At 52.0% G+C, this 25,382-nt stretch overlaps 3 protein-coding genes across 3 annotated transcripts; all 3 read left to right on the top strand.

The window, feature by feature from the left end:
- The first annotated feature begins 320 nt into the window (after positions 1 to 320).
- LOC118686201 (serine/threonine-protein phosphatase 2A catalytic subunit alpha isoform) lies at positions 321 to 8,656 on the top strand. The gene is made up of 7 exons (XM_036382271.2): positions 321 to 543; positions 4,816 to 5,025; positions 5,219 to 5,392; positions 5,608 to 5,697; positions 6,323 to 6,484; positions 7,304 to 7,422; positions 7,905 to 8,656. Exons 1-7 carry the CDS (start codon positions 442 to 444, stop codon positions 7,975 to 7,977), a joined length of 930 nt encoding a protein of 309 aa, XP_036238164.1. The 5' UTR covers positions 321 to 441; the 3' UTR covers positions 7,978 to 8,656.
- Positions 8,657 to 8,746: 90 nt separating this feature from the next.
- On the top strand, positions 8,747 to 13,100 carry LOC118686672 (glutathione reductase, mitochondrial). Its single transcript, XM_036382991.1, has 13 exons — positions 8,747 to 8,875; positions 9,605 to 9,631; positions 9,859 to 9,947; positions 10,357 to 10,426; positions 10,585 to 10,732; positions 10,849 to 10,903; positions 10,983 to 11,082; positions 11,523 to 11,609; positions 11,798 to 11,959; positions 12,062 to 12,173; positions 12,255 to 12,386; positions 12,548 to 12,681; positions 12,804 to 13,100. The coding sequence occupies exons 1-13, from the start codon at positions 8,747 to 8,749 to the stop codon at positions 12,951 to 12,953; spliced, it is 1,395 nt and encodes a 464-aa protein (XP_036238884.1). The 3' UTR covers positions 12,954 to 13,100.
- Positions 13,101 to 17,267: 4,167 nt separating this feature from the next.
- Positions 17,268 to 24,258, top strand: LOC118686483 (neuropeptide FF receptor 2). Its single transcript, XM_036382712.1, has 6 exons — positions 17,268 to 18,038; positions 18,833 to 18,901; positions 19,529 to 19,733; positions 22,467 to 22,813; positions 23,074 to 23,173; positions 23,514 to 24,258. The coding sequence occupies exons 3-6, from the start codon at positions 19,681 to 19,683 to the stop codon at positions 24,256 to 24,258; spliced, it is 1,245 nt and encodes a 414-aa protein (XP_036238605.1). The 5' UTR covers positions 17,268 to 18,038; positions 18,833 to 18,901; positions 19,529 to 19,680.
- The last annotated feature ends 1,124 nt before the right edge of the window (positions 24,259 to 25,382 follow it).

Raw genomic sequence — 25,382 nt, 5'->3', positions numbered from 1 at the left:
AACACCGCGCATTCACTGAGGGGCAGACAGGGATTGTTACATTCCCAAGCCCTGCTGCCAATGCTTGCGACTCGACACGCACAGGGGGCGCAAACGCGTGTGAGGTTATCCTTTTTCCTTAGAGAGAAGGAAGCAGTTTATTCCTTTTTCCTTGGCCGAGCGCAGCCGCCATAACCTCACGCAACCGTGAGGAGAGGGAGGGCGTGGCCGGGCGGAGGGGCGGGACCAGCGGGAGGGGCGTGGCTCTGAGGCCAACTCAGCGCGCCGGAAGCGTCGGCGCGCGGCCGTGGGCGTGGCCGGAATTGCGCAGCAGCCGCGGCAGGCGGGGGGCGCCGCCATTACGCGGAGCGGAGCAGACCCGAGCGGGCCGCGCGTCTCCGGCCGCCGCCGGCACCCACAGGCGGGCCCGGGCCTCGGGGGGCCCGCCCGGCCCCCCTCGCCATGGAGGAGAAGGGCTTCGCCAAGGAGCTGGACCAGTGGATCGAGCAGCTGAACGAGTGCCGGCAGCTGAGCGAGAGCCAGGTCCGCAGCCTGTGCGAGAAGGTGAGTGCGGGGCCCGGACGTTGGCGGGGCGGGACGGGGCCCGCGGTGTGTCCGGCGTTGGCAGACGGGCTTGCGGCCGGGGCGTATCGGGCTCTGGGGGGCGGCGTGCTGCCTGTGGAACACCGGGCCTGGGGAGAGCGGGTGGTGCCCGCGGCATATCGGGTTTTGGGAGGCGGGGATGCGCCTGGCGGGATATCGGCACTGGGAAAGCGGCTGGTGCCGGTGGATTTGGGGTGAGCGGGATGGTGCCTGTGAAATATCCGCCTTTGGATGCCTGGAGCGGTTTCTGTGAGATTGGACATGGCGTGGCCAGGTCGGTGTCTCCGGAGTATCCAGCGCGGGGACACCGGGGTGGTTCCGGTGGGGTACCCGGTGTGCCGCACAACATGGAGGAGCCCCGCGCTGAAAAATCAACCCCCAGTCAGTGAGGAAACCCACTGGCTTCGAGGTGGGACCTCGGGAAGCAGAGGTGAGACCCAGAGAGACTCCCCGCCCGCTGAGGGGACCAAAACAGAAAGAGGAATGGCTGGATAAAGGACACTGTCTGCTGTTCTGGACAGGCCTTGGCAAACTGTGCTCGGGTTTGTTTAGTGGGGAATGGGAAAAGCCTTTTTTTCCCATCAGGAGAAAGGTCCTCAGACCTGTGCTGGGTGTTGTCTGAGTAGTCTCTCAACACTTCAGTCTGTGACCAAGGGAAGATTTTCTTTGCCATATTCTTCCAGCGGTGATCCTAGCACTCCCTAACCCCCAGACAGCTTCTGTTTCCTTCCCTTCTTTTTCAAATTTTCAGTCCTACGCTGGGGCTGTCTGTTTTGTGACTCTTTCTCCAGAGCTCCCTCAGTTGTGAGGGAGCTGTGGCTGTTCGGGAAGCTGGAGTAGTGGCTCCTGTGTTTTGGGAACCAGATTGTGGCTGGACACACAGGAAATAGGGAGAAGCTGGGTGGGAGAGCTCAGCTGGAGGTGGGGAGGGTGTTTGTCCTTCAGGAGGCAGGTGACAGGGAGGTGTGTCATCTGTCACAGCACCTCGTTCTTCCAGGCTGCTGGAAACTGATGAAAATGACTGGAGCATGAAGGAAACACTGTGCCCTGCACTGACTTGGCTTGTTTAAGTTTTGGGGAGTGGTTGTGTCACCCAGGAGAGGAGCTTACAAAAACCTCTGGGTGTGCAGCCCTGCCACAAAGCTGGTTTAGTTGGTTTCCTTGAAATTATATTTGGAGAAATCCTCTTCTCCAGAACACTTTCTAGCACTCTTGTGTTTGGGGCTGATTTCAGAGAGGCCCAGCACAGTAGTGCCTTTTGCCTCAGGTTTCAGTGTGTGGGTGAACTGAGTACTAAAACAAAAAATCAAAATGAAGTGGGGGAAAAATCCAGAAAAATCTCAGTGTTATTTGTGTGGGTCATTCTTGGTTTAAGTATTGGCATAGTGGGCAGTGATGAGGGAAGAATTGGACACAATGGAGGTGTGCCTAGTGACTGTGTGCTCTTAAAAGTTGTTGAAATTTGCAGCTGTGGAAGTGACATTCTGTCCTCACCTGCCCAGTGGTAACCTCATTAGGGAGCTGATCTGCCCCCTGTGGCTCAGGCAGATGAGGGAGGTGCTGTTCCTCGCTGTGATAACATTGTTCCCATTCTGTTGGTGTTCAAAATGGAAATTAGCTCAAACCCTGCAGAAATTTAGAGGCTGATAGAAGGATTAATTCTGGTCACTGCTGGAGCACACAGGTGAGGGAGTTGAGAGCCATCCTGCTTAATCCAGGTTTTTCACCAAGATGATGAAATGGGCTAGGGAAGAAGGCAGGGAAAAGGCTGTCTCCTTAGTTAAACAAGCAGCCATCCATTGCCATCCCTCTCCTTGCAGCTTCTCTCTCCTCTCCTGGTTCTTGGGATGTGTAAGAGGGGACACAGTCCCGTTGCAGGCAATTCCCAGTGTTGTGCTGTGTTGTGCCTGGCAATGTTTTGTCTCTCTGTTGGTGGTGCTGGTTCAGGAGCCTCTGGGAGCACCTGGGCGCCTTGGCAGAGGCTCTGAGTGTCCCCTGCTGCCTCATTCCTGAAGGGTGAGACAGCTCCATCCCTGCCATCCCTCTGGCTCCCATCCCACTTGGCTGGTTCTCCTTCCAGCCAAGCTCCCTGAGGTTCAATATCCTCAGCCCTCTTGGTGGTACAGTAGTTTGGACTGTGGACATTGGTGGGGTCGAGGTTCAGGTGAATTTTGATCCCGAACTCCATGCCTGGCTTTCGATTCCTAGAGAAAGAGCCTCTATGGGTCAGACCAAGCTGAGGGAATGAATCTTCCAGAAGGAATGGAGTTTTTCCTCTCTCCAAGGCTCTTGAGAAGCACTCAAGGAGTTGAGGTGATGGGCAAGCTCACAGCCAGCAAATGGGCTGCTCCTCAGAGGCTCTCTGAGCACAGACAGGCAGCCATTGGTTGGGTTTATTTAATACAAGGAAGGTTTATTTAATAAAAACACCTAAAAGCTGCTGCTTTTTATCCTGACCTGGATATGGTTTTCATCCAGTGCAAGTGGGACAGATGCACAGGAAGCTGATACCATTAGTCACTGTTTTCTGCAACAAAGGTAGCTAAATTTTGACTTCTAAATCATAGTTATTTATTAGCCTCCTGGATTAAGTGAGTGCTGATGATGCCAGGCAGCCTGCTTGCATCAGAGGTTTTTATTTTTGCTTTGTAATAGTGCTTTTTATTTTAAGTCACTTGATTTCAGTGTTCACACTGCAGGCAATTAGTCATTGCTTTTTGGGGTGTTTTTATTGATGCTGAGCATTTTGAGAGTCTTGTTCTGCTTTAGAAAATGATCGCGTGAGGGCAAACTGGGGCTCCCCAGCTTGATGTAAACCAGCTCTGCAGAGTTCAAATGATGGCCTGGATGTGTCCACGTGCACCCATGAGTGTCCTGCCCACAGGGTGAGCTAAAATGGGTGCAGAGGAACAGCTGCTTGGCAGCACAAGGAGCCACTCCTGTCACCTGCCAGCTCCTCCTTCCTCATCAGGGGAAACTTCTGGGTTCTCCTAGCACTGACATTTCAGTTTGTGGGCTGGCCGCCCTTCCTGGGGTAGGTTTGAAGGGAGCCTGTTTGCCCTGTTCCTGTGAAAAAGGAGCCTTGCTGAGCTCCAGCTTGGAACAAACCCCTGCCTGTTGCTTTGTGCAGCAGCCAGAGCACAGGGAGCAGCTGTTTTGTGGGTTTATATTTGTCTCTCCCAGAGGGTGGAAGCTCTCCGAAGGCGCTGTAAATGCTTTTAAAGACATGTGAGCAGAATTTGAGTGCTACTACTGCACTCACATACAACATGTTCAGCAGTTCCAGGCACAGCCCATCTCAGCAAGTCCACAGGCAGGAGGTGACTTTAAGGATCCCTCAGGTTAGGTTCTGTGCAGAGTGCATGCTGGATGCAGTCCAAACTGTCCAAACTGCTTGGGGTGTAGTTATTCCTTCCAAATACATGTTTTTCTGAAGAGAGGCATGGCAGCAAACATTGGAATGGGAATGCAGGCATCCTCAGAGGGTATCCTTGGGAAGCAGCTCCCTTCTGGCAGCACAGGGTGAGCCTTAGCTCATCCTGAGCTAAGGAATATGGCAGGGAATACCCAGATCATCACCTGCCTGTGACTGCTCAGTGCTGGTGATCTTCCAGCCCTTTTGTTTGGATCAGATGGAGCCAACCTGTGGGTGTTCCCCGTGCCTCAGATGTGCCAGGAGCGCTGATCAGCATCAGTCAGTGAGCTGCAGGCAGCACAACAAACCTGGTATTTGATAAGGATAATGAGGTGGTGCAGATAGGCAACATGGCATGGTTGTAATTAGCAGAGGAACTGCTGGGTGTGGAAGAAGAGATGACTAAATCCAGGGATGCCATCGCTCCATCTGTGGTGGTTTTGTTGCCAGCTGGGTACAGCCAGGGAAGCTGGTTGTGGCTCCATATGTTCCAATTGCCTCTGTCTTTGCTTTCCAGTTGTATGTGACCCGCCTTTAGAAGTTGCTGAAGTGTTGTGCTTGGAAGAGGATTGGAATTTTGGTGGGCAAAATGTGCCCTGGGCAAGGAAATCTGGCCTTGCTGTAGTAAATCTGCTCATCCCCCTGCACTGGGATTTGGGAAGCACCCCTTGTCTGTGCTCACCCACCAAACTTTTTCCAGTGGTCATCTTGGGCTGTGGGGATGAAACCGGGTTTCCTGTGGGAATGCAGCAGAATAACATCACCTGCCTCTGGAGGAGCTTCCTCCCTTTGTGTCCTAAACGTGCTTTCCTTGCCAGGCTAAGGAAATCCTTACCAAGGAATCCAATGTGCAAGAGGTACGCTGCCCTGTCACCGTCTGCGGGGATGTCCACGGGCAGTTCCACGACCTCATGGAGCTCTTCAGGATCGGTGGCAAGTCTCCAGACACAAACTACCTGTTCATGGGAGACTATGTGGACAGAGGCTATTACTCAGTGGAGACAGTGACTCTGCTGGTGGCGCTGAAGGTACGGCTTGGGAAACTGGGGATAAGACCTGGGAGCTGGGAGCCATTTTCTCCTCCTGGTGACGCTGCCGTTGGCTCGGGCATGACGGGTGTAAATGGATCCATGCTAGGAGCAGAGTGCTGGGCTGCTGTGGGTGATATTCCATCACTCCTTCTTCCATGCCTCTGCTAAGGGAGGTTCTGTCCGCCCCCAGGTGCGGTACCCAGAGCGCATCACGATCCTGAGGGGCAACCACGAGAGCAGGCAAATCACCCAGGTGTACGGCTTCTACGACGAGTGCCTGCGCAAGTACGGCAACGCCAACGTCTGGAAGTACTTCACAGACCTGTTTGATTACCTGCCTCTCACAGCTCTAGTAGACGGCCAGGTGAGTCTGGCGTGAGGAAAAGCCTCCCTCCCTCCCTCCCTTTCTGCCAGCTGTGTTGTCTGACATCCAGAGAAACAGTCCCAGACAGGCTCCTGTAACTTGTGATCCCAGGGTGAGATGGCTGGCGTTGGGAATGAGTGTTAACAGAGTAAGACCCAGCTGTTTTGGAGGTCATTGCTCCCACTTAATGGATTGCTCTTTTCTTTCTGGAACAGATATTCTGCCTCCATGGTGGCCTCTCTCCATCCATAGATACACTGGATCATATCAGGGCTCTGGACCGCCTGCAGGAAGTTCCACACGAGGTAACAGAATTCAGAAACTTAAATATCTGCTGGTGGAAAATGCAAATGTTTTCTCACATTGCAGTCCATTTAGACACGTGGTTACACATGGATTATGGCCTTTCCAGGAGCTAGAGCAGATGAACATTTGGGCAAAACACACATAAGTCAGTGTGCTTTGATTACAGCAGCCTACATAAGGAGAGCTGTGGGGGTTTCACAGCTGTTTTCCCCAGAATCGTGGGAGTTTTGGGCTTTCAGTCTGACTCAAAGAGCAGGATTTGGCAGGGGAGGGAGGGTGTTTACTATCCTCAGCCTCCTCACAGAGGTGGTTGTGAACTGACAACCGCCATGTGAAGCCACATTGTATCACCATCCTTCTTCCCCAGCCAGCCCAGCCTCCCTCCTGTGGTGTTGTACCTTGTTGCAGCTTCCTGGGGCCTGAAATCGGGACTGAAATCCACGCTTGGAGCTCCGGGGGCAGCTGGAAGTTTTGTTGGGAGTGGCTGGGGCTCACAGATGTGTGCTCAGTAAACTCCTCATGTGCCTCGCACTGAGGAGGACGTGCTGGCAGTCTTGCTGCTGTAAATAAAACGTGTTTAAGCACCTTGCCAGTGGTCTAACAGAGAGCTTCTAATCTTCCCAGGGTCCGATGTGTGATCTGTTGTGGTCGGACCCGGATGACCGCGGCGGCTGGGGCATTTCCCCACGTGGTGCTGGCTACACCTTCGGGCAGGACATTTCGGAAACCTTCAACCACGCCAATGGTCTCACACTGGTCTCCCGCGCTCACCAGCTGGTCATGGAGGTAGGGCAAGCGCTGCTAGCCAGGGCTACCAACACAGGGGCCCACAGGGTCTACTCTGGGACACCTTCCACTCACAGGTTTGTTGGCACCTTTTACACAGGTCAGTACCAAAGAGAGGCTTTAGTCACATGGAAACAACAACATAAAGTGACATGCTTTGACCTGCAGCCTAAATAAGGGGATGTTCTGGCCTTTCCAAGCAAATTGCCCCCTCCAAGTAAATTACCAGAGCGGCCGTGTCACGCCCTGTTTGTGGCAGGAATAATCTTTTTCCATGCTGGTTTGTTCTTGCTCTGACTGCTGCTACATCCAACAGCCTGTCCCATAGTGCTCAGCAGTCAGATGTGACAGGGATTATGCCATTTTTGGCTCTCGACAGGCTATTCTTGGATGTCTTGCTGGAAGAATGCCAGGTGGGTCAATGGAGCAGATGCCTTTTTAAAATCTAGTGCAGGTAGATCCCTTAAGCAGAACTGTGTGTCAGAAGTCAGTGGCATTCAGCAGGCAAATTGTCACTTGTGGTGGAGGAAAGCTGAAGGCATCCCTAAAAATCCCAAGGCTTTTTAGTGGTGCAGTCCATAATTTACAAGTGAGGAGGGGATGATCTCCTGTAGGCTGCTTGAAGCTGGTTTTGCCAGGTACCTGCTGCTGCTTCTTGTGGTAAAGCACCTATTTTGAAATGAAACTAAGTCAGTTGGAAATACTTCAGGAAATCTGTAGTTTCACAAGTGCCTCAGAGAGTTTCAGGCCTGAAGAGAAACTTCGGAGGGGCTGAGGTTTAACAGAGACCTTTTGTTTTTCCCTCTCTGTCCCTGGCAGGGTTATAACTGGTGCCACGACCGGAATGTGGTGACCATCTTCAGTGCCCCCAATTACTGCTACCGCTGTGGGAACCAGGCTGCTATCATGGAACTAGATGACACTTTAAAATATTCCTTGTGAGTATGGTGCCTTGGGCTGGGCTCTCCTTCTAGCCACTCTGTGAGGAATGGCTGATCATTCCCAAAGGGGTTCTTCCATGAAAAGCCAGCTCAGACCACTCTGGAATTAATGTGTGCTCTGCCTTAAAGTAAGCAGTGAGTTAAGCTCCTAAAAGCTTCTCTTCCTGGCTGTCTGGAGAGTTGGAGCTTTTGCACTTCAATCTCTTTATTGCCTAAGCTTGATGGAGAGAGTAAAAACACGTGGATTTATCTATTTGTTTTCATCTTTGGTAAGATGGGGAAGAGGGTCTGAATTGTGCTTTCAGCTGCTCCCCTGAGAAAGTGGTGACGGGCTGCTGGGTCACTCTGAGTTTTAACTCTTGTTTGGGGCTTGGAATGTTTTATGTGTGCTAGCAGCAGGAGAACAAGCCTGGTGCTTATCATGGCAGTGGAAAGTGACTTGTGGAGGAGGGTAAGTGATCCCTTTTTGTTTCCTGCAGCCTCCAGTTTGACCCAGCACCTCGTCGTGGAGAGCCTCATGTTACCCGTCGTACCCCAGACTACTTCCTATAAACCTCTCCCAACCTTTGTAGAAGGAAGTACACCTGGCATTTTAAAAGAGCAACAATATTTACACGTTTCTGTAAGAAATCAGGGTTCGTCTCAACTCAAATCCCCATCATGGACCAAAATGTGCCATACAGAGGACGAAGAGCATTTAGCACAACTTGAGACTGAATTCCTTATGACACTCTCTCTGTCCCATGCCCATCAGCCCGAAAGTCAGTTTGCCTGCTGTATTTGTAGTCATTGTTTTCCTTCTGGACTGTTCAGAGAGGAAAAGGTAACACTCTAACAACACTCATCTCCTCTGATGCTTCTTTGTACATTTTTAGTTCTAGTGTTTAACTGGCATGAATTAGAGTTTGTTTTCCAGGGAAGTGCACACTAACTTCATCCCCACTCTTTATTTTATTGGAAAGACCGCTCAACTTAACTGGAGAAAGGAAATTATTCCTGCTTGGGAGTACGTTGTCATAACCCAGATAAAAGCGTTCCCTTTTTAGCTCTATTCCCGTTCTGTGCTGATCCTGCCTCCTTTTTTTTTTTTAATTGTTTTGGGGTATTTTGTTTATTTTATTTTCTCTTTTGTTATCCCCCCCCCCCTTTCCCCTCTGTATATTTGTCCTGGAAGTGCTTGCAATCCTCCTCGCTGTACCTGAACCAATAAACTCGCCGTTGTCAGCCCCAACACGTGGTGTCGTGCAGGGCCGGGCGGGACCGGGGCGGCACCGGGGGCGGTCCCGGGGCGGGGCAGCGGGGCCAGACCGAGCCTGGAGCGATGGCGGCGGCCGCCTACGAGCTGCTGGTGCTGGGCGGCGGCTCCGGGGGGCTGGCGGGGGCCCGCCGGGCGGCCGAGCTCGGCGCCCGGGTTGCGCTGGTGGAGCCGCAGCGCCTCGGCGGCACCTGCGTGAGTCTCTTGGGGGTGGGGGAGGGACGCGGAAGGGGACGAGCGACGCGGGGCCGGTGCCCTCTCGCTGACCCCGGTGACTGGGATGGTGGCAGAACCCCCGGGCGGGTCGCGGTGCGGGAGGTGGGAGAGGAGGAATCACCCTTCCGGTGTCCGGATGTTGTGAAAGGACCTGCCTTGCCAGGCTGAAGCAGGACGGATTCCAATCCCCCATCTCCACCAGCTTCTTCCCGGCAGTTTCCAAGCCATTTGCAGGATGCCGATGGATCCTGGATCTGTGTAGCACAACTGCAAGGTGGTAAAGCAGAACTCCAGGGCATGGTGAGCTGGTAACGAGCCAAAAAACAAACTGGTTCCTGAAGCAAGTGAGGGACAGGCTCTAATTTTATGCCCTAAATGCATTCTGCTGGGAAAATTACCATATTCCCAGAAGTGCAGGAAAACGATGGCAAACACCTTTCTGCTAGTAAATAATTTTTACATTCTGAATGGAAAAAAACCCCTTGTGTTTGAAGGCCCCACCTTCCGTATTCTCTTTCAAGGAAGTGAAGGAAAACGGGCAAACCGCAAGACCTTGAGCCTCCCAGGGTGGTTACACCCCTCTTTTTCCAAGAACCCCTAATCCTGCCTTTGTTTTCCTGAGCAGAGAGCTGGGATGTGGAATGCTCTCTGGAGCACTGCCTTGGAAAACTGGGCCTTGACACTGAGACTTGTTCTTGTTCCCTCCAGGTCAATGTTGGATGTGTGCCAAAGAAGGTGAGGCTGTTCTGCCACTGGCTCCGGTGGTGTGGGCTGGGTCTGCTGTGGGTGCCTGCCAAATTTTAGGGAGGTGCTGGCACAGGGTGTGGGGAGGAAGCAGGGCCTCGGAGGCTGTTGAGCCATCGGGATGCCGTGGGCGCTGTGGGCAGAGATGAGGATTCAGGCAGGGGTTTTCCCAGAGTGCCAGCAGTGCTCCTGAGCCAACCTGGGGTTTGCGTGGGCAGGTGATGTGGAACACGGCGGTGCACGCAGAGTTTGTCCATGACCACGCTGACTATGGCTTTGAAACTGCGGGTGTCAAGTTCAACTGGAGGTAAGAATGGGAACCAGTTGGGAATCAGCATCTTGCAGTGAGTGTCCCACAGGGAGCATCCCACTGTCCACTTCCCAGGGGTCCCTGCCCGCTTCCAGGCTCCTGTGGGCTGTGCAGAGCTGCTTACAGGGCCAGCTGTGTTTTGGAGAACAGGGAGCCAACCTGACTCTGGGAAAGACAAACACAGGGAAGGCAGGCACAGAAATCTTGCTTTGGTGGGGAAAGGGTCACAGGGAGCCGCTTTGCCAGAGGGGTTGAGTTCACAGAATCATGGTTGGAAAAGACTTCTGAGGTCATCAGAAGTTTGATCACCACCCTGCGAACTGGAGCATGGCACAGAGTGCAAGGTTCTATCCTGAGCTCTGAGCTTCACCTGCTGGCAGTGATGGCATTCCCTGCTCTGTTCCAGAACCATCAAGGAGAAGCGAGACGCGTATGTGCAGCGCCTCAATGACATCTACGAGAACAATGTGAAGAAGGTGAGTGTGGGATGTGTTTATCCTGCAATCCTAGTGGCAGACGTGATGGATTTTTAGCCACTTTTCCAGCCCTAATGGGTGTCCTCCGACTGTGGAAACCCTGGCTCCATTAGTTGTCTCCTCATGTCGCTGTTAACCCCGTAACTGTAACCCCTAAGGCCCATATTGACATCATCCGGGGCTATGGCAAGTTCACCGCTGATCCCGAGCCAACCATCGAAGTGAACGGGAAAAAGTACACGGCTCCTCACATCCTTATAGCCACGGGAGGGCGCCCGGCTGTCCCTTCCGACAGCGAAATTCCTGGTGAGCCTGATGAAATCCCCCGGGCTCCCAGGCTGGGGAGAGGTCTGCCCAAGCAAAGCAGGCTTTGGGAGAGAAGGGGGACAGCTGAAGGGTGCCAAAGTATCTCTGCTTTGCAGGTGCCAGCCTGGGGATGACCAGTGACGGCTTCTTCGACCTGGAGGAGCTGCCCAGGTAAAGCGGGATCTATACCCCGCAGCCACCGGCGCCATCTCCAGGTGGCAATGCACATGGCATTGTCTCTTCTCCGCAGGCGCAGCGTCGTCGTCGGGGCCGGCTACATCGCGGTGGAGATGGTGGGGATCCTCTCCACGCTGGGCTCCAAGTCCTCGCTGCTCATCCGCCACGACAAGGTAGTGCCACCCCCTGTCCCCAGCTCTCCTTCCCGCCCCGCTGCCACACCCCAGCCCTGGTGGCCAGAGTGGTTTCTGGCTGTCAGTTCCTGGTGAAGGAGGGTCTCACTTGGCACAGGAGTAGTGATGCAGGGGATGGTGGCTGGGAGCCATGCAGAGGGTGGAGGGGATGTGTTTTAGCAGCACCCACCCAGGAGCCCCGTGTTTCTGCAGCCGTCCGTGTCACCACATCCATCCCCTCGAGCTTTATTTCAAGTCACAACTTGAGAAGAGGAAGAAAGGAAAAGAAAATTATGGAAAAATAAACAGAGAAGTTTGTTAACCACAAGAACCCTAAATCTCTTGGGTTCCAGGGGCAGGGAAATGCCGGTGGAGGGGCTGCCAGGTGGTGCCTTTGCCTGCAGATCCTTGTCTGACAGGGTTGGGGGGTCCTTGCCCAGGTGCTGCGAACCTTTGACTCCCTGATCAGCTCCAACTGCACCCAGGAGCTGGAGAACACCGGGGTGGATGTCTGGAAGCACACACAGGTGGGAGAGCACAGAGCAGCCCTGTGCCTTGTTCCATCCCTCCTGCAGAGGCAGGGCTGGGGGGAAAGCTGCCCTTTTGGGTGCTGCTTGCTGAGCCGTGATTTTAGTGACATCCCTGCTTCTGCAGCATGGCTGCTGTCTCTTGTTGCAAGGCAAAAGCCATCTACACCTTCTCCTGCTGCCCTTAGGTCAAGAGGGTCACCAAGTCTCCGTGTGGGCTGCTGGATGTGACAGTGGCCTCAGTGGCACCTGGCCACAAGCCGACAGAGGCGGTGATTCGGGATGTGGACTGCCTGCTGTGGGCTGTGGGGCGGGAGCCCAGCTCTGATGGGCTGGGCCTGGAGCGAGTGGTGAGATTTGGGGTTCCATTGGGTCTCCAGAGGCTGTCATAGGGGCCCCACGAGCCCTCCCATCCCTGCTGGAGCATATGTGTCTGCTGTTTGCCATGGCAGGGTGTGCGGATGGACCCCAAAGGCCATGTGGTGGTGGATGAATACCAGAACACCACCAGGAGAGGGATCTACGCCGTCGGGGATGTGTGTGGGAGAGCCCTCCTCACCCCAGGTACTGCAGCCCTGCCCCCTCCCCTGCTCAACTCTGTGGTGCCACGTGGCTCAGGATCCCTGTCCCTCCCTGTCCCTGCAGTGGCCATTGCAGCTGGCAGGAAGCTGGCCCACAGGCTCTTCGAGGGCAGGCAGGATTCCCGGCTGGACTACGAGAACATCCCCACGGTCGTCTTCAGCCACCCGCCCATCGGCACCGTGGGGCTCACCGAAGGTGGGGGCACAGGGGCTGGGGACACTGCCTCAGAGCTGCTGCTTGCATGCTTGAGATGCTTTGATGTCTGGCAAGTGAGCCTTGACCAAAGGGCTTTGACTGCTCTTTTTGAATGTTCTGTGTGCATCCCTCTGACGCCTGTTCCGTGGCTTCTGCTGCAGAGGAGGCCGTGGCCATACATGGGAAGGACAAGGTGAAGATCTACAACACATCCTTCACTCCCCTGTACCACGCTGTCACCCAGAGGAAGGTGAAGTGTGTCATGAAGCTGGTGTGCACTGGCAAGGAGGAGAAGGTGAGTGGGGGCTGTTGAAGACCATGGCTGGCTGTCCTCCTGTCCCCGTGTGGTCAGCTCTTGGGCTGGCATCCAGCTCCCCAAGCCTGGGTCCCACCTGGCCTCTCATTTCTCCTCCAAAGGTGGTGGGATTGCACATGCAAGGGCTGGGCTGTGACGAAATGCTGCAGGGCTTTGCTGTTGCCATCAAAATGGGGGCCACCAAGGCTGACCTGGACAACACCGTTGCCATTCATCCCACTTCTGCCGAGGAGCTGGTGACGCTGCGCTGAGCCTGCGGGCACCGACACCCCGGGGATGGTGGCAAAAATGTTTCACGTGTTTGCAAAAGTGCCTTACTGCTAGACGGGTGCCTGGAGGGTGTGTCTGTAGGGTGGGTGTGGCTTGCTGTGCAGCAGGAAGTAAACACGCTGATGCTGGCTGGTCTCTGCCCTTTGCTCTCTGGTGCCTGTCTCCTGCCATGACCAGCCGTGCAGGGTGCTGGCACGGCCCATGGATGTGGTTTGGGAGAAGGCTGGCAGTGGTCAGGCTCCTCTCCTGCAATCCCTGGCACTGGGGCTGGGCAGGGAGCAGCAGGAAGAGTAGGACTCTGGGGTCCTTGCGGTGTTTGTGGGTGCTGGGGTACCCTGGATGGGCTCCATCCTCCTCTTTACCTCATGTCCCAACACCCCTGGCTCTCCAGCCTGTCTTGACATCACAGGGGGAGTTCAGGGACCAAATTCCCTGTTTCCGGCCCCATTTCCAGTGACTGGAAGCTCCAGACCCAGCTGGGAGAGAAGAGGCCTGAGTTATGTGGGGTTTTGGGGATCAGAATGGGGCCCCCCATGGTGAGCCTGAGCCAGGCACCTTCATGTCCTCGAAACAGGGACTGAGGCCTGGGTTTGGGGGACACCAGGCTCATTTGGCCAGTTTTAGGGTCCTTTAATAAATAAATCAGGCATTTTCTTTGGCTCAGAAATGAGGCAAGTCCTGCGTTGCTGGCACTTGGAGCCAACCCCACCCAGGCAGTCTCAGGGCTGTGAAACAGACTCCAGTCCTGTTTGGGAAGTGCAAGTGGGGGCTCATCCAGATATTTTAAGGCTTTGACCAGAGAGCCCAAATCCTGTGTTTGGGGGCTCGGGGCAAACCCCAGACTGGTGAGACACAGCAGGAGCCGGGGGCAGAGTGGGGCAGACCCGGGCTGCGGGGTGGGCTCAAGTGTGCAGAGTGGGACTGGGAGCATTTGCACCCCGGGAGTTGCTCCCCTTCCTTTCCTCTCCATGCCCCTCTATCACCCAGATGCTCTTTGCAAGGAAAAAATAGAAATTATGCCATGGACAAAAGCATTGACAGCAGAACTGGATATACCTGGGCAGTGTGAGCAATGTGTGGAAGTCAAACCAGTGACCATCCAGAGGGATTTTAAATCAGATACATGCAGGTTTCATTTCACAGGAACTCCAATTTTTTTGGCACCTCTTGCTTACATGTTTCCCTGTTGGAAGAGGTCAATTAGTCTTTTTAATTACCAGATTAGCCAGCGCAGGGAAAAACAACCAGCATTCCCTGAACACCTCCATCCCTTCCATATCCATCTGCAATCAGGGGCTGATGGACAGCAGCGTGCCCTGAACAGGCTCCAAGGTGGGACTGGATGATCCTTGAGGTCCTAACCAAACCGTTTTGGAGTTCCATGGACAGTTCCATGAGCGCTCCTCGAGTTTATTTCGCATCCTGTCCTTCCTTCTGCTCTCAGCAGTTGGTGCCGCCGGCCTTCCAAAGAGATGGAAGCATCCTGGGACACGGATCGGCCCTGCCGCTCATGGAGCCGTTTTTAAAACTAAAAGGACAATATTCTGCAATGAATCCGTGATGAGGATTCCATGCTGATGTTCTACGGGGAATGGGGGAAGCAGAAAGCGATCCCTGCAAGTCTCAGTTCCCTGCAAGTCTCACTTCCCTGTGCTGTGGATATTTTGTTGCTTCCATGAGTAACACTTTTTCATCTGAAGCTCCTTGGATTCCAAAGTGAACTCGCCACCTTTTGGGCTTCAAGGCAGAGGGAATGTGAATATAGGGAAGTGATAGGGAGACAAAACTGCAGCGGTGTATGTGTGCAGGGAGAGCTGGGGTAGGAATTCTAGACAAAATCCTCTTACCTGGATGCATGATCCTCTCTTGGTCTGAGGTTTCTCTGTCTGTGGCTTTTTAGTGTATCCAGCTCCATGTCCCCAGTCCAACATCCTGGATTCTGGGATTCCATCTGCTGCATCACACAGGGCAAAACTGCCCTCACTGCAGTGTCTGTGTGTGGCTGGAACTTCTCAGCCTCCATTTACAGCACATGATGATGCCATACAGAGTTGTTATAATTCCACGCGGAGTTATGCTGGAAAACAAATTTGTTGGTTTCAATTGATATTGGGATATTTGTTTGTTGTCTCAAATTTAAATGATTTGTTAAAGGATTAATTTTTAAACTATGCCAGGAATCAAAAGGGGAGTGTAAAAACAGAGAATTTATTCTTATTAAGGAATGATTCCTACATTCATGAAATCATTAGTTGGAAGCCTGTTCTCCTAGAATCTGTCCTTGGAATGCTGCTTTTCTTTCCAGAAAAACCTGATGCAGAGGCAGGTAAGGCAGAACCTGCTATTTCAACTACAGGGGCCACCTGGTTTCACCTGGCCACACAGACTGTTTGGTTTTTTTTCCCTGAGTTCCTGATGTAAAAGCTGGAATCTCTGGAGAGCCTGGACCTGAATGCTGGAGCTCAGCAGGTAGGAGCAGAGTCTGGGAGATGCCACTGTGCTGGGAGCACTCGGAGCTCTGGGGGAATCTGGATTCTGATGGATGGGGGCGTGTCAGGCGTGGCACCTGCAGAAGTAACTGTGACTTCCTGACCCTTGGAATGAGCTTCCCAAGGCCAAGGGATGCCTCAAGCAGAGCAGGGAGGCTCTGCAATGGAACATAGCCCAGAAACTCTTGCAGCCGGGCACCCCCCAAAGCCCCGGGGCTTGGCGCCTGGCTTTGGGCTGGGCTCTCGGCTCCCTCCTTCCTCCTGTCCCTCCTCCCTGCCTGAGGCAGGAGCCGCAGGGGCTGCGGGAGCAGAGGCTGCAGCCTCTCCTCGCTGCTGCCTGCGGAGCCAGCGGCGGCGGCGGCGGAGCTGTAAGCGGGGTAGGTACCCGGGGGGATCGGGCTGGGGCTGCCTTCCCCCGGGGCTGGGCTGCTCCTGCCTCCCTGCTGCAGCTGGGAGCTGGGGAAAACCGCGGGAGCTCGGCGAGCAACAGGTCTGTGTGTGTGTGTGTGTGTGTGTGTGAGAGAGAGAGAGAGCTGGAATGCTGCTGCCACCGCTGGAGGTGCCCTGGTTGGCAGGGGGGCACAGCACTGCCTGCCCCGGAATCCCGGTGATGCCAGGGACCTGCCGGCTGGAAACAGCCCTCCTTGGGCTGCCCGGGGTGGGCAGGGCTGGGATAAGGAGCAGTTTGGGATGGGGATGGCAGCAGGTGCCCCTGAGCCTCTGCCTTTGGGGTTCCAGCCCCTGAATTCCAGGCCCAAGGAGGGCCTGGGCTGGGAGCTGGAGCATTCTGCAGAGCTCCAGAATTGGGGAAAGAAAATCCTGGGGCTGTTTGGTTTGTTTTGTTTTTTCTCAGTGGTTAAGACAAGTTCACATCATTTTATTTTGCTCTTCTAACAGTAGCAGGTACCTCCAGTAGGAGGAAAGTGTCTGGAGCTTGAAGTAGCTCATGTTAGCATTGAAATCTGAACCTTGTCAGGGGCTGCAAAGTCTGAAATGCAGTGAGATCAGTTTGGGGTGTTTTGCTGGGGAAAGGGGTGTAAACAAGTGTAACTCTGAGCATTTCCTGAGGCTGGCAGGTAAGATGGCACCTCATCCCAAAAGAAAGGATCTGTGCTGCTGGGGTTTTTTTCCAAAAGAAAATCCTAGCAAGGAAAACTTCCTTGCAGTCCTTGCTGTTTGGACTGCTGTGGGTTGCAGCTGTCATTTACTGAGCAGAATTGGCTTCAACTGGAGTCAAACCAGGAGGTTTCCCAGGTAACCTCTCAGCGTGTCAAATTCCTGACATCAATCAGAGGTACCTATCCATGTTATCCAGGTAAGGCTTAGAATTTGGTGTTAATTAAAACTGAGTCACTGAGGCAGCAGCAAATGGAAATTCAAGAGCACTAAAAGGATTCAAATCCTCAGAGCAGGTCACAGGAAAAAAAAATCAATGATTACCTAAAACCCCTGTGTGGATGTGGATGTTGATGTAAAGGGAGCAGTCAGAAGGCAGGAAGGTACAGGGAGAGTTCAGCCCTTCCACAACCATCATCTTTCTGCAGAGGTGACACTGCATTTAAACCTCTGCTGTCACCCCCACAGCCAGTTCTTCTCCTGTGCACTTATTTAAGACTAAAGGCATTGCCTCTGGGCAAATCCAGCATGGGCTGAGGTGGAGTGTTAAGGATCCAACCCCAGGGTGCTGCACAGGGAGCTCACCTGTCCTGCCCTTGGGCCAGGCAGGCTGCTCTGCCCAATTCCTAGTGAGGCATAATCCAATATTCTGCAGCCCAGGAGCTTGGGTGGGGGTAAAATGGGGTTTATTGTGACAGGCTGTAAGTCATGGTGCCCTGTGTGACCAGGTCATGGGCTGTCTGCTCTCATGCCTGTCTCAGAGAGGGCAATGGCACTTCTGTGCCAAAAGAGATGGAAATCAAACATTTCCGTGGCTCTGGCTGGTGCAAAGAACGCCTGTGGTGTGCTCTGTGCCTTGGGATAGGTTTGGGTTTTCTGGTCTTTCACTTGGCAGTGATTACAGGATCCTCTGTGCCCCCATTCTGGGGGGACACAAACTGCCTGCTGGCAGAGCTGTCTCCTGTACCTGCTGCGTTAGCCCTCACTGGCTGATGGGCCCCTAAGCACTTCTGTTCTTTGCCAATCCTGTCCTCCACTGAGACTCTCCCATGACTGTCCCACTTTCCAGGGGTGTTTTTTACCTCTATCTACCTGCTCCCCAATTACTCCCCTCAGTCTCAGTGCCCCAAATGACAGGGCTGTCAGGGAGTGACTCATGAGCACAGGCTGAGCTGAAAGGTGCAATTTAGGAGGCTCATGTCCCATTTGTGGGGAGTTTAGTGCTGCCAAGAGCCCAGCAAGGATCATTGATTTAGCTCTTCCTATAGACCAAACCCCAGCACTCACTGCTGAACTGCTGGAGCATCTCTCCAGGGAAAAAGCTGTGGCCAGTCCAGATATTCTGTGGGGTCCCTGCCCAGTTTCCAGTGATGGATGGGAAACTGCTACTTGGAGACTGAATCCCAGGGAACTTGAGTAATTTCCTACTGAAAGCTTTTAAAACGGGGACTTGCTTCCAAGGTAAGGCAGGTAAAATCTTATTGCTTGCCAGGCTTCTCAATAAAGTGGTGGCATAAGTGTGCCTGGGTGTGGAAATCTTACTTTAACCTGATTTCAGCGAGCAGTTGGCTGAGATTTTAGTTAAGATTTAAAACTGCCTGTGATGCATCAAATAAAAAAATAAAAAAAATATATTTAGAAGCTTAAAGGTTGACTAAACATGAAGTAAAGGGGAAAAAAGGGATCATAATGATAAGAAATAGGTAAGCAGCCTTGGCTCTAATCAAGCAGGGTGGAAATTATATATAAAAATATATATGTATAAAAATACAGAGCCATTACCAACTTGCTGTGAATGCCTCACCTGCCATTTACATCTCCTGATTTACAGTTACAATTTGGCTTTGGAGTGAAATGCTTTCTATTCCCAGCTCAAGTGGATGAGTAATCTGCAGCTAAGTCTGGTGTTTATTCCAGTCATCCTGCTGATAGCCTTGTTCTCCATCATATGAAGTTTGAGATCTTTTAGAAAGAAATACCTATTTCAAAAAGAAATACCTACAAACTATTTCCTGTGGCCCCAGCTCAGACTATGCAGATAAATGACTCTGAGGGGAGGAATAAGCAGTTTAAGCTCATTGAGAGGAGATGTGTGTGCAGCTCTGAGATTGGCACATCTGCCTGGGATTGCCCATTTCAAAATGAGAAATTTGCTTCTCAAGGTGCACTTGTTTTCCTTTATGAAAGTCAATGTCAGTAAGAAAGAATGATTTGATTGCAACTGGCTATTTTTAAGGGTGTGTTTTCTTCCACAGCTCCTTTCTCCTTTCCAGCTGAAAACCTGCTGGGATATTTGGGCTTATTTGGAGATGAACCACTCAGAGGTTTGTCCTATAAAATAGGATGGAAATATTGATGGATGAAAAAGTTAAATACTTAAAGAGTAAGTTCTATTACCTTAATTCACAAATATCCCCAGAGTCCCCAGCTCAAGCCCTGCATGGCCCAGACCAAACACCTCCTGCACCACTCCCTGTGGAACTGGGAATGGGGGGTTTGGGGTGGCTGCAGCTCCCCCTTGCTCTGAAAGAGAAGCCAAGAGGACCCCAGAATCCCATGGGCTGTGCACAGGGTCCCTGTGGAACAGCATTTCAGGTTTTTAGTCAGTGGCTCCCTTCCTGGTTCCCTGAGGCAGAGGATGATCCATAAATTTCTCTCTCCCTTATTTCTCAGACAATCACAGACGAATGTCCTGTTCTTTTTGCCATCCTTCAGGGGCTGTGTTTTGCCCCTGGGAATTTCTCACTTTTCAGCAGACCAGGGATCATTTTCCAAAGTGGGAAACCTTGGGAACTGGGAGCCCTGGGAAGTCTCTGTTCTTGTGCCATTACTGAGCTCAGGACAAGGGAAGAACAGGTTTTTTAGCACTTACCACATTGAATGTTCTTCATGTACAGCTACATGCTCCTGCTGTTCCTCCCATCTCTGAAGTCTCCTTATTTTTGTTTCAGCCTCAGAGGATCCTGTGAGGGTATTTCACACATAAAAATGAAGATATCAAGATGACAAACCCAGCAGGTTGTGCACGGGGGTGAGGCAGTGGTGGCTGCTCCAGGGGATTTCTTCCACGTGCCCAACATAAAAACAATGGCATCACTTCATAATGGCTTGGAACTGCTGCTCTAACGAGGGAAAACTGTTTTTCTCTAGCCAGAGGTACACAATTGTCCTGGTCAGGCTGTGAGGTGTTACATTGTGTATTTGTCTATGGAGGCTGTGTCTGGGATTCCAGCAGGGAATGAGCCTCCTGTGTTTGGGAGCCCACTGTGGGTGGGGCAGTTTGCACTCTGGGAGCCTCCCTCCCACTTTATTCCTTTGCAGATTTTCTCTGGTGTATTAAATGAAGGAGGGAGGCCTTGCTCTTATCAAGTTACCACGTGGAAGCAGATTACTGTTATTCATCATCTTATACCAATTAGGTATTGCATAATTTTTCCCTTTTCTTAGATGATTTATGTTTCTGTCCTCTGTGCCTCTCTCAATTATTTATCACCCCTTGTTTTAGCAGGCAAGGTCCCTGTGAAAACACAAGGCACTGGCTTAATTTCTCCTTCCAGCCAATCCTCCTCCCCCTCAGCTTCAGGATAATAGAAATCCATGGAGCTTTTCCATTTCCTGTTATCTGCAGTGTTTGCACAACCACTTCCCTATGCCTGCCACAACCAAAATTTCATTAGTGCAACTGGGAAGAGACTCAGCTCCAGTTTTGCCTCAAGGCTGTTTACAACTTCTTGTTTACCAGCTATGGACAAAAACTATTCCAGAGATCATTACTGAGGAGATTGTGCTGTGAGGCAGCAGCTTCTAGTGTCAGAAACAGAGAGAAAAAACAAAATATGTATCCAAAATAACCATTATTCCTCCTGATTTTAGTGTGATAAGGGACAGCCCTGTCATGGCATGACCAAGAACTTCTGCCTCAGATCATCAGAGACCCCTGGAAAAGCCAAACTCCAGCAAGTAAGGGAGGAAAGGCACCTCTGGGAACAGCACAGGGACAGCTGGGCATGGGGACTGGGAATGTGGTGAGAGCCAAAAGCCACCTTCCCCTGGCCACAGTGTCTCCCTAAAGCAACTCCTTTGGGAGGCAGAAGATTATGGCAGAAAATTAGTGGGCAATAATAATAATAATAATAATAATAATAATAAATAATAATAATAATAATAATAATAGTAATGTGGGGAAGTGTTGGATTGGCAGGAGAAAAGCAGCACTCAATATGAGTGATCAGCAAGTCTCAGACTTTATTGATAGTCACACATATTTATATTGGTGTTAATGAAGTTCATACATATTGCAAAGCTGAGCTCATTATTGGTTAGTTACTTATCGGCCAACCACGCCTACTTCTGTATTCTTATGGTTATTCTGTTGCTACTTCTACATTCTTGTGATTATTCAGCTGAAACTATCCTCATATTTTTGGCAAAAGATCCTCTCCTCTATCCTGTTGTTGCACCAAGGGCACAATGTCCTTGCCCATCACTGGACACTGACTGCTGACTCCTAGACTTGTCTCCTTCTAGCTTAACCAGTGGTATCATGTCTACGTGACCTTTCTCAGTTAGCCAACTGTCCACAAAGCTCTCCACAGGGAAGAGCAGTAGGAATGCTGCTTTTTAATGGTGAGAGCATCTCCTGGGATTTATAAAGCCCAGCTCCAGGTCTGGGATTAAAGGAGCAGTGTGAACTCGTGTTGTCAAATATCTGTGTTGGCATTCTGTCAGAGCTCTCCACCTTGAGCCCAGGTTGGGGTGCAAGAGCACCAGTGCTGCTTCCTTGAGGGATCAGGAAAATGGGCATTAAAGCATTTCTCACAAGGCTGACTCTGAGCTCTCGCTGGAGAAAGCATCTGGCTCATCAGATATCTCAATAAGATCACCTCCAATGATTTTGAAAGCATATTGAGTAAAAACTAATCAAGATAAATAAGCCTTTGTCTGTAAGGACATCCCCACAGAATGTACAACTATTCCTACACTTGTTCAAACCTACAAGCAGCTGATTTTGGGTGAGGGACTCCAGATTTTTGTCTCCCTGCCTTGCTGTGCAGGCATTTAATAAGTCTGTAAAATACAGACCCATTAAGACACTGCACTGCTGCTGATTTCTGAACAGGCACAAGAGAGCAGAACATGATGGGTTTTCACTGCTCTGCTTGTTCCAAACCTGAGGCACAGCAGAATAAATACTTTTTTTTTACTGCACTTACTTCTTGAGAGTAAAGCACTTGCAGAGGCTTTGCTGAGCTTTCATACAAGCTCATCAGGATTCAGATAAATTTAAATCCCATTTCTATTAAGGAATTTGAAGCATCTTGAAAGCACCTGCGCTCACACTTTAATTTCATGCCTGCTGCCACCAATTAATTTTGCCCCCTGCTTCTTTAGACATCCTCATCTGGGAGACAAAATATATGTGGGAAAGAGTTTGAAATGCTGCCTCCAAGTCAAGTTAGCTGCTTGGAAATGAACCCAGCTCTCTTGAAGCTCAGCATGTTTCAGACACTGCATGGTCCTTCTTGATGGCAGCCTTGGAGTTGGGTAGCTTGTGAGCAGGGAATTAAATCATCCAGCTGCACACAAAACCATCTCATGTCCATGAAATGGGGCTGGATTTGGTTACTTGCAGGCAGAAGGCTTGTGCCACTTGAGAAAGCTTTAATCCCTGTTTTTCAGTGCTGGAATTAGTGACTTTTTAGTGATTATTGCTCAGCCACCTCACTGCTGCCAGGGTGCATGTGAGTTTCACACTAATTTCAGCACATAGTGCACCCAAAAGAGATGACAATGCTATAATAATAATAATAATAATAATAATAATATCATCACATTGCTTCAGATCAATTGCAAGCAGACTAAAATGGCCTCTTTACAAATATCTTTTAGGGCACATTGGAACACAAGGAGGAGAATGGACTCAAACTCCTCGTTGGATTGGCCTCACTTGGATTTGCTGAATTACAACAGGACGTACAAGTACCTTTACCTGGAAGGAAATGTCTCCTATGTGGACTTCTACCTCCACCAGCCTTGGGTGGCTGCTGTCTTCATCACCTCCTACCTGCTCATCTTCCTCCTGTGCATGGTGGGCAACGGGGGGGTTTGTTTCATTGTGCTGTGGAGCAGGCACATGCGCACGGTCACCAACCTGTTCATCCTGAACCTGGCCGTCAGTGACTTGCTGGTGGGGCTCTTCTGCATGCCCACCACCCTCCTGGACAACATCATTGCAGGTGGGCTGGCTGCCCGTGGGGTGGGGAGAGCCAGGGGCGTGTGTCCAGGGGGCTCTGTGGGCATTCTGAGTCAGTGGAAGGTGTCCCTGCCCATGGCACAGTGTTCCTGGCCATGGCTGGAATTCCATGATCTTCCCTTCCATCCAAACCACCCCATGAGTCTATAATTGTACTCAGGAAATGGAAGATGAGAGCGAATGATTTTAAGCAGAGTCCTGCAGTGAGATGGCAGCAATTCCAAAATGCATGTTTCCTTGCAGGGTGGCCCTTTGGGAGCCTGGTGTGCAAGATGAGCGGGATGGTCCAAGGCATCTCTGTTTCTGCCTCTGTCTTCACTCTGGTTGCTATTGCCATGGACAGGTAAGATGCTGCAGTCTGTAACCACCACTGTCATCTCCCCTGGCCCCCTGACCACCCTGAGCCCAGTCATTAACCCTCCCAACACCACAACAAATCCTAAGCAAAATAAAATCTGGGCAGGTCTAAAGAGCAATCTGCTCCTCCACCGGTGTCTCTTAAAGAGGGTGGAACTGGGCTATCCCAGCCTGCCAGGAATTGGTTTGTTTCTCAGCCATGAAGCTGGATTGCACAGGCAGCAACTGACAGGGAGGATGAAAGACAGGCAGTTTAAAATGTGTGTGCATCCCTGCCCGGGATAGGAGGCGTTCCTCACACGGCTTCCCCGGTGCCCTTGCCGCAGGTTCCGGTGCATCGTGCACCCCTTCAAGCCGAAGCTGACCGTCCCCGCCGCCGTGGCCACCATCGCGGTGATCTGGGCGCTGGCCGTGGCCATCATGTGTCCCTCGGCGGCGCTGCTGCGGCTGCGGCAGGAGAAGCGCTTCCAGCTGCTCCTGGGCACGGGCAACGCCACCCGCCCGGTGTTCTGGTGCCGGGAGGAGTGGCCCGAGCCGGCCATGAGGAAGGCCTACACCACGGTGCTCTTTGCCAACATCTACCTGGCTCCGCTGGCGCTCATCGCGCTCCTGTACGCCAGGATCGGCGTTTCCCTGTGCCACGCCGCCGTGCCCGCGGCCGGGAAGCGCGGCCGGGAGCAGCAGCGGGGAGCGTGGAGGAGGAAGCGGAAAGCCATCCACACGCTCGTCCTTGTCACCCTGCTCTTCGCCCTGTCCTGGCTTCCCCTGTGGAGCCTGATGCTGCTGTCGGACTACGGCAGCCTGTCGGACGTGCAGCTGCGGCTGATCAATGTGTACATCTATCCCCTGGCTCACTGGCTGGCCTTCTCCAACAGCAGCGTCAACCCCATCATCTACGGCTTCTGCAACCGGAGCTTCCGCCGCGGCTTCCAGGCCGCGCTCTGGCTCCAGCTCTGCTCCAGGCCCGCCTGTGCCCAGCCAGCCCCGGGCCAGGCGCCCTGCCCGCCGCCCCTGCCCGCCGGCCCAGGATCCCCCTCCCCACACAGCCAAGGGAGGAAACTGGGTCCATAAGCAGCGGGATTTGCTGATGGAGGAGCTCAAAGGCAATGGGACGGAGTGAAAGGCACTGTGATTCTGGCAATCTCTCTGTTCCCCATGGAACAGGGCTGCTTGAACCCTGTTTGTGGTCACATTTCATTCCTGTGAGGAATCCCTCATCCTGTAACTCTCATGGACTGAAATACTGCAGACCCAGTCTGGCACCCAGCAACCCCTGGATTATCTCATGGTTGTGCTTCTTCCTGGACATTGTGAGCGCTGGTGGGTCCTGCTCAAATGACAAAATTTAGCATTTTCCATCACATTCCATTTATTCCCCTTGGTTGCTGTTATTTCTGTCACGTCCGTTATTATTGCAGCTAGAGAAACAAGTGGAAATGGAAATTCGAGAAATAAAGGAATAAAAAATTGGTTTAGTGGTGTGTTTTTTGGGGAACTCAATTTGATGTTGCAGGGGCATAGAAGTCACCCAAAAAGACTGAAATTTAAATATGAGCAGGAGAGAAAACACTTGAGAGCCCAGTGGATGGGACAAACCTCAGCAGGGACAAGAGTGACACTGGAGGAATAGTGAGGAATAGAATTTGTGCAAGGAGCAGCACAAGATCACAGAGCGCTAAGGCTTATTCTGTAAGGCCCTACAGGAGCCAAATCCCAGGTAAAGCCATTCCCTAGGGCAGTCCTCCCTCACATAAATAGGAGTGACTTCCACATTATGACATTCCCTGCTGCTCACTGTCTCAAAATGCTCATTCTCTTCCCTACCTATTACCTAAGTTTTATCCTCAAACCTTTACCTCCATGTGCCTCAGTTTACCTCAAAATGTTCATTTTCTGCACTACAGCCTACCTCAAATTTGCTCCAAATTTTTTTCCCTGTCTGTCCCCTGCTTGTTAACTCATTTTCTCCTCACAATGTCTCTTTGGACTTTATGGAGGAGCATTTCTCCCTCATTTTAGGAGGAACATTTCTCCCACAAGCACGCACTTTCTTTCACTCCATATCCAGCTGAGAAACACCAAATCAGTGCTTGGTTCTGCCATAAAAGAGAGGAAAAGGGGATTTTGCTGGGATTTGGGACATGGGGTCTGTCCCCCCTCACACGATCCCAGGGTTTGGCTGCGGGAGGCGGGAA

This window comes from Molothrus ater, chromosome 4 (genome assembly GCF_012460135.2).
Source record: "Molothrus ater isolate BHLD 08-10-18 breed brown headed cowbird chromosome 4, BPBGC_Mater_1.1, whole genome shotgun sequence".
Lineage (NCBI taxonomy): Eukaryota > Metazoa > Chordata > Aves > Passeriformes > Icteridae > Molothrus > Molothrus ater.
This window is presented reverse-complemented; position numbering and strand designations above follow the sequence as displayed.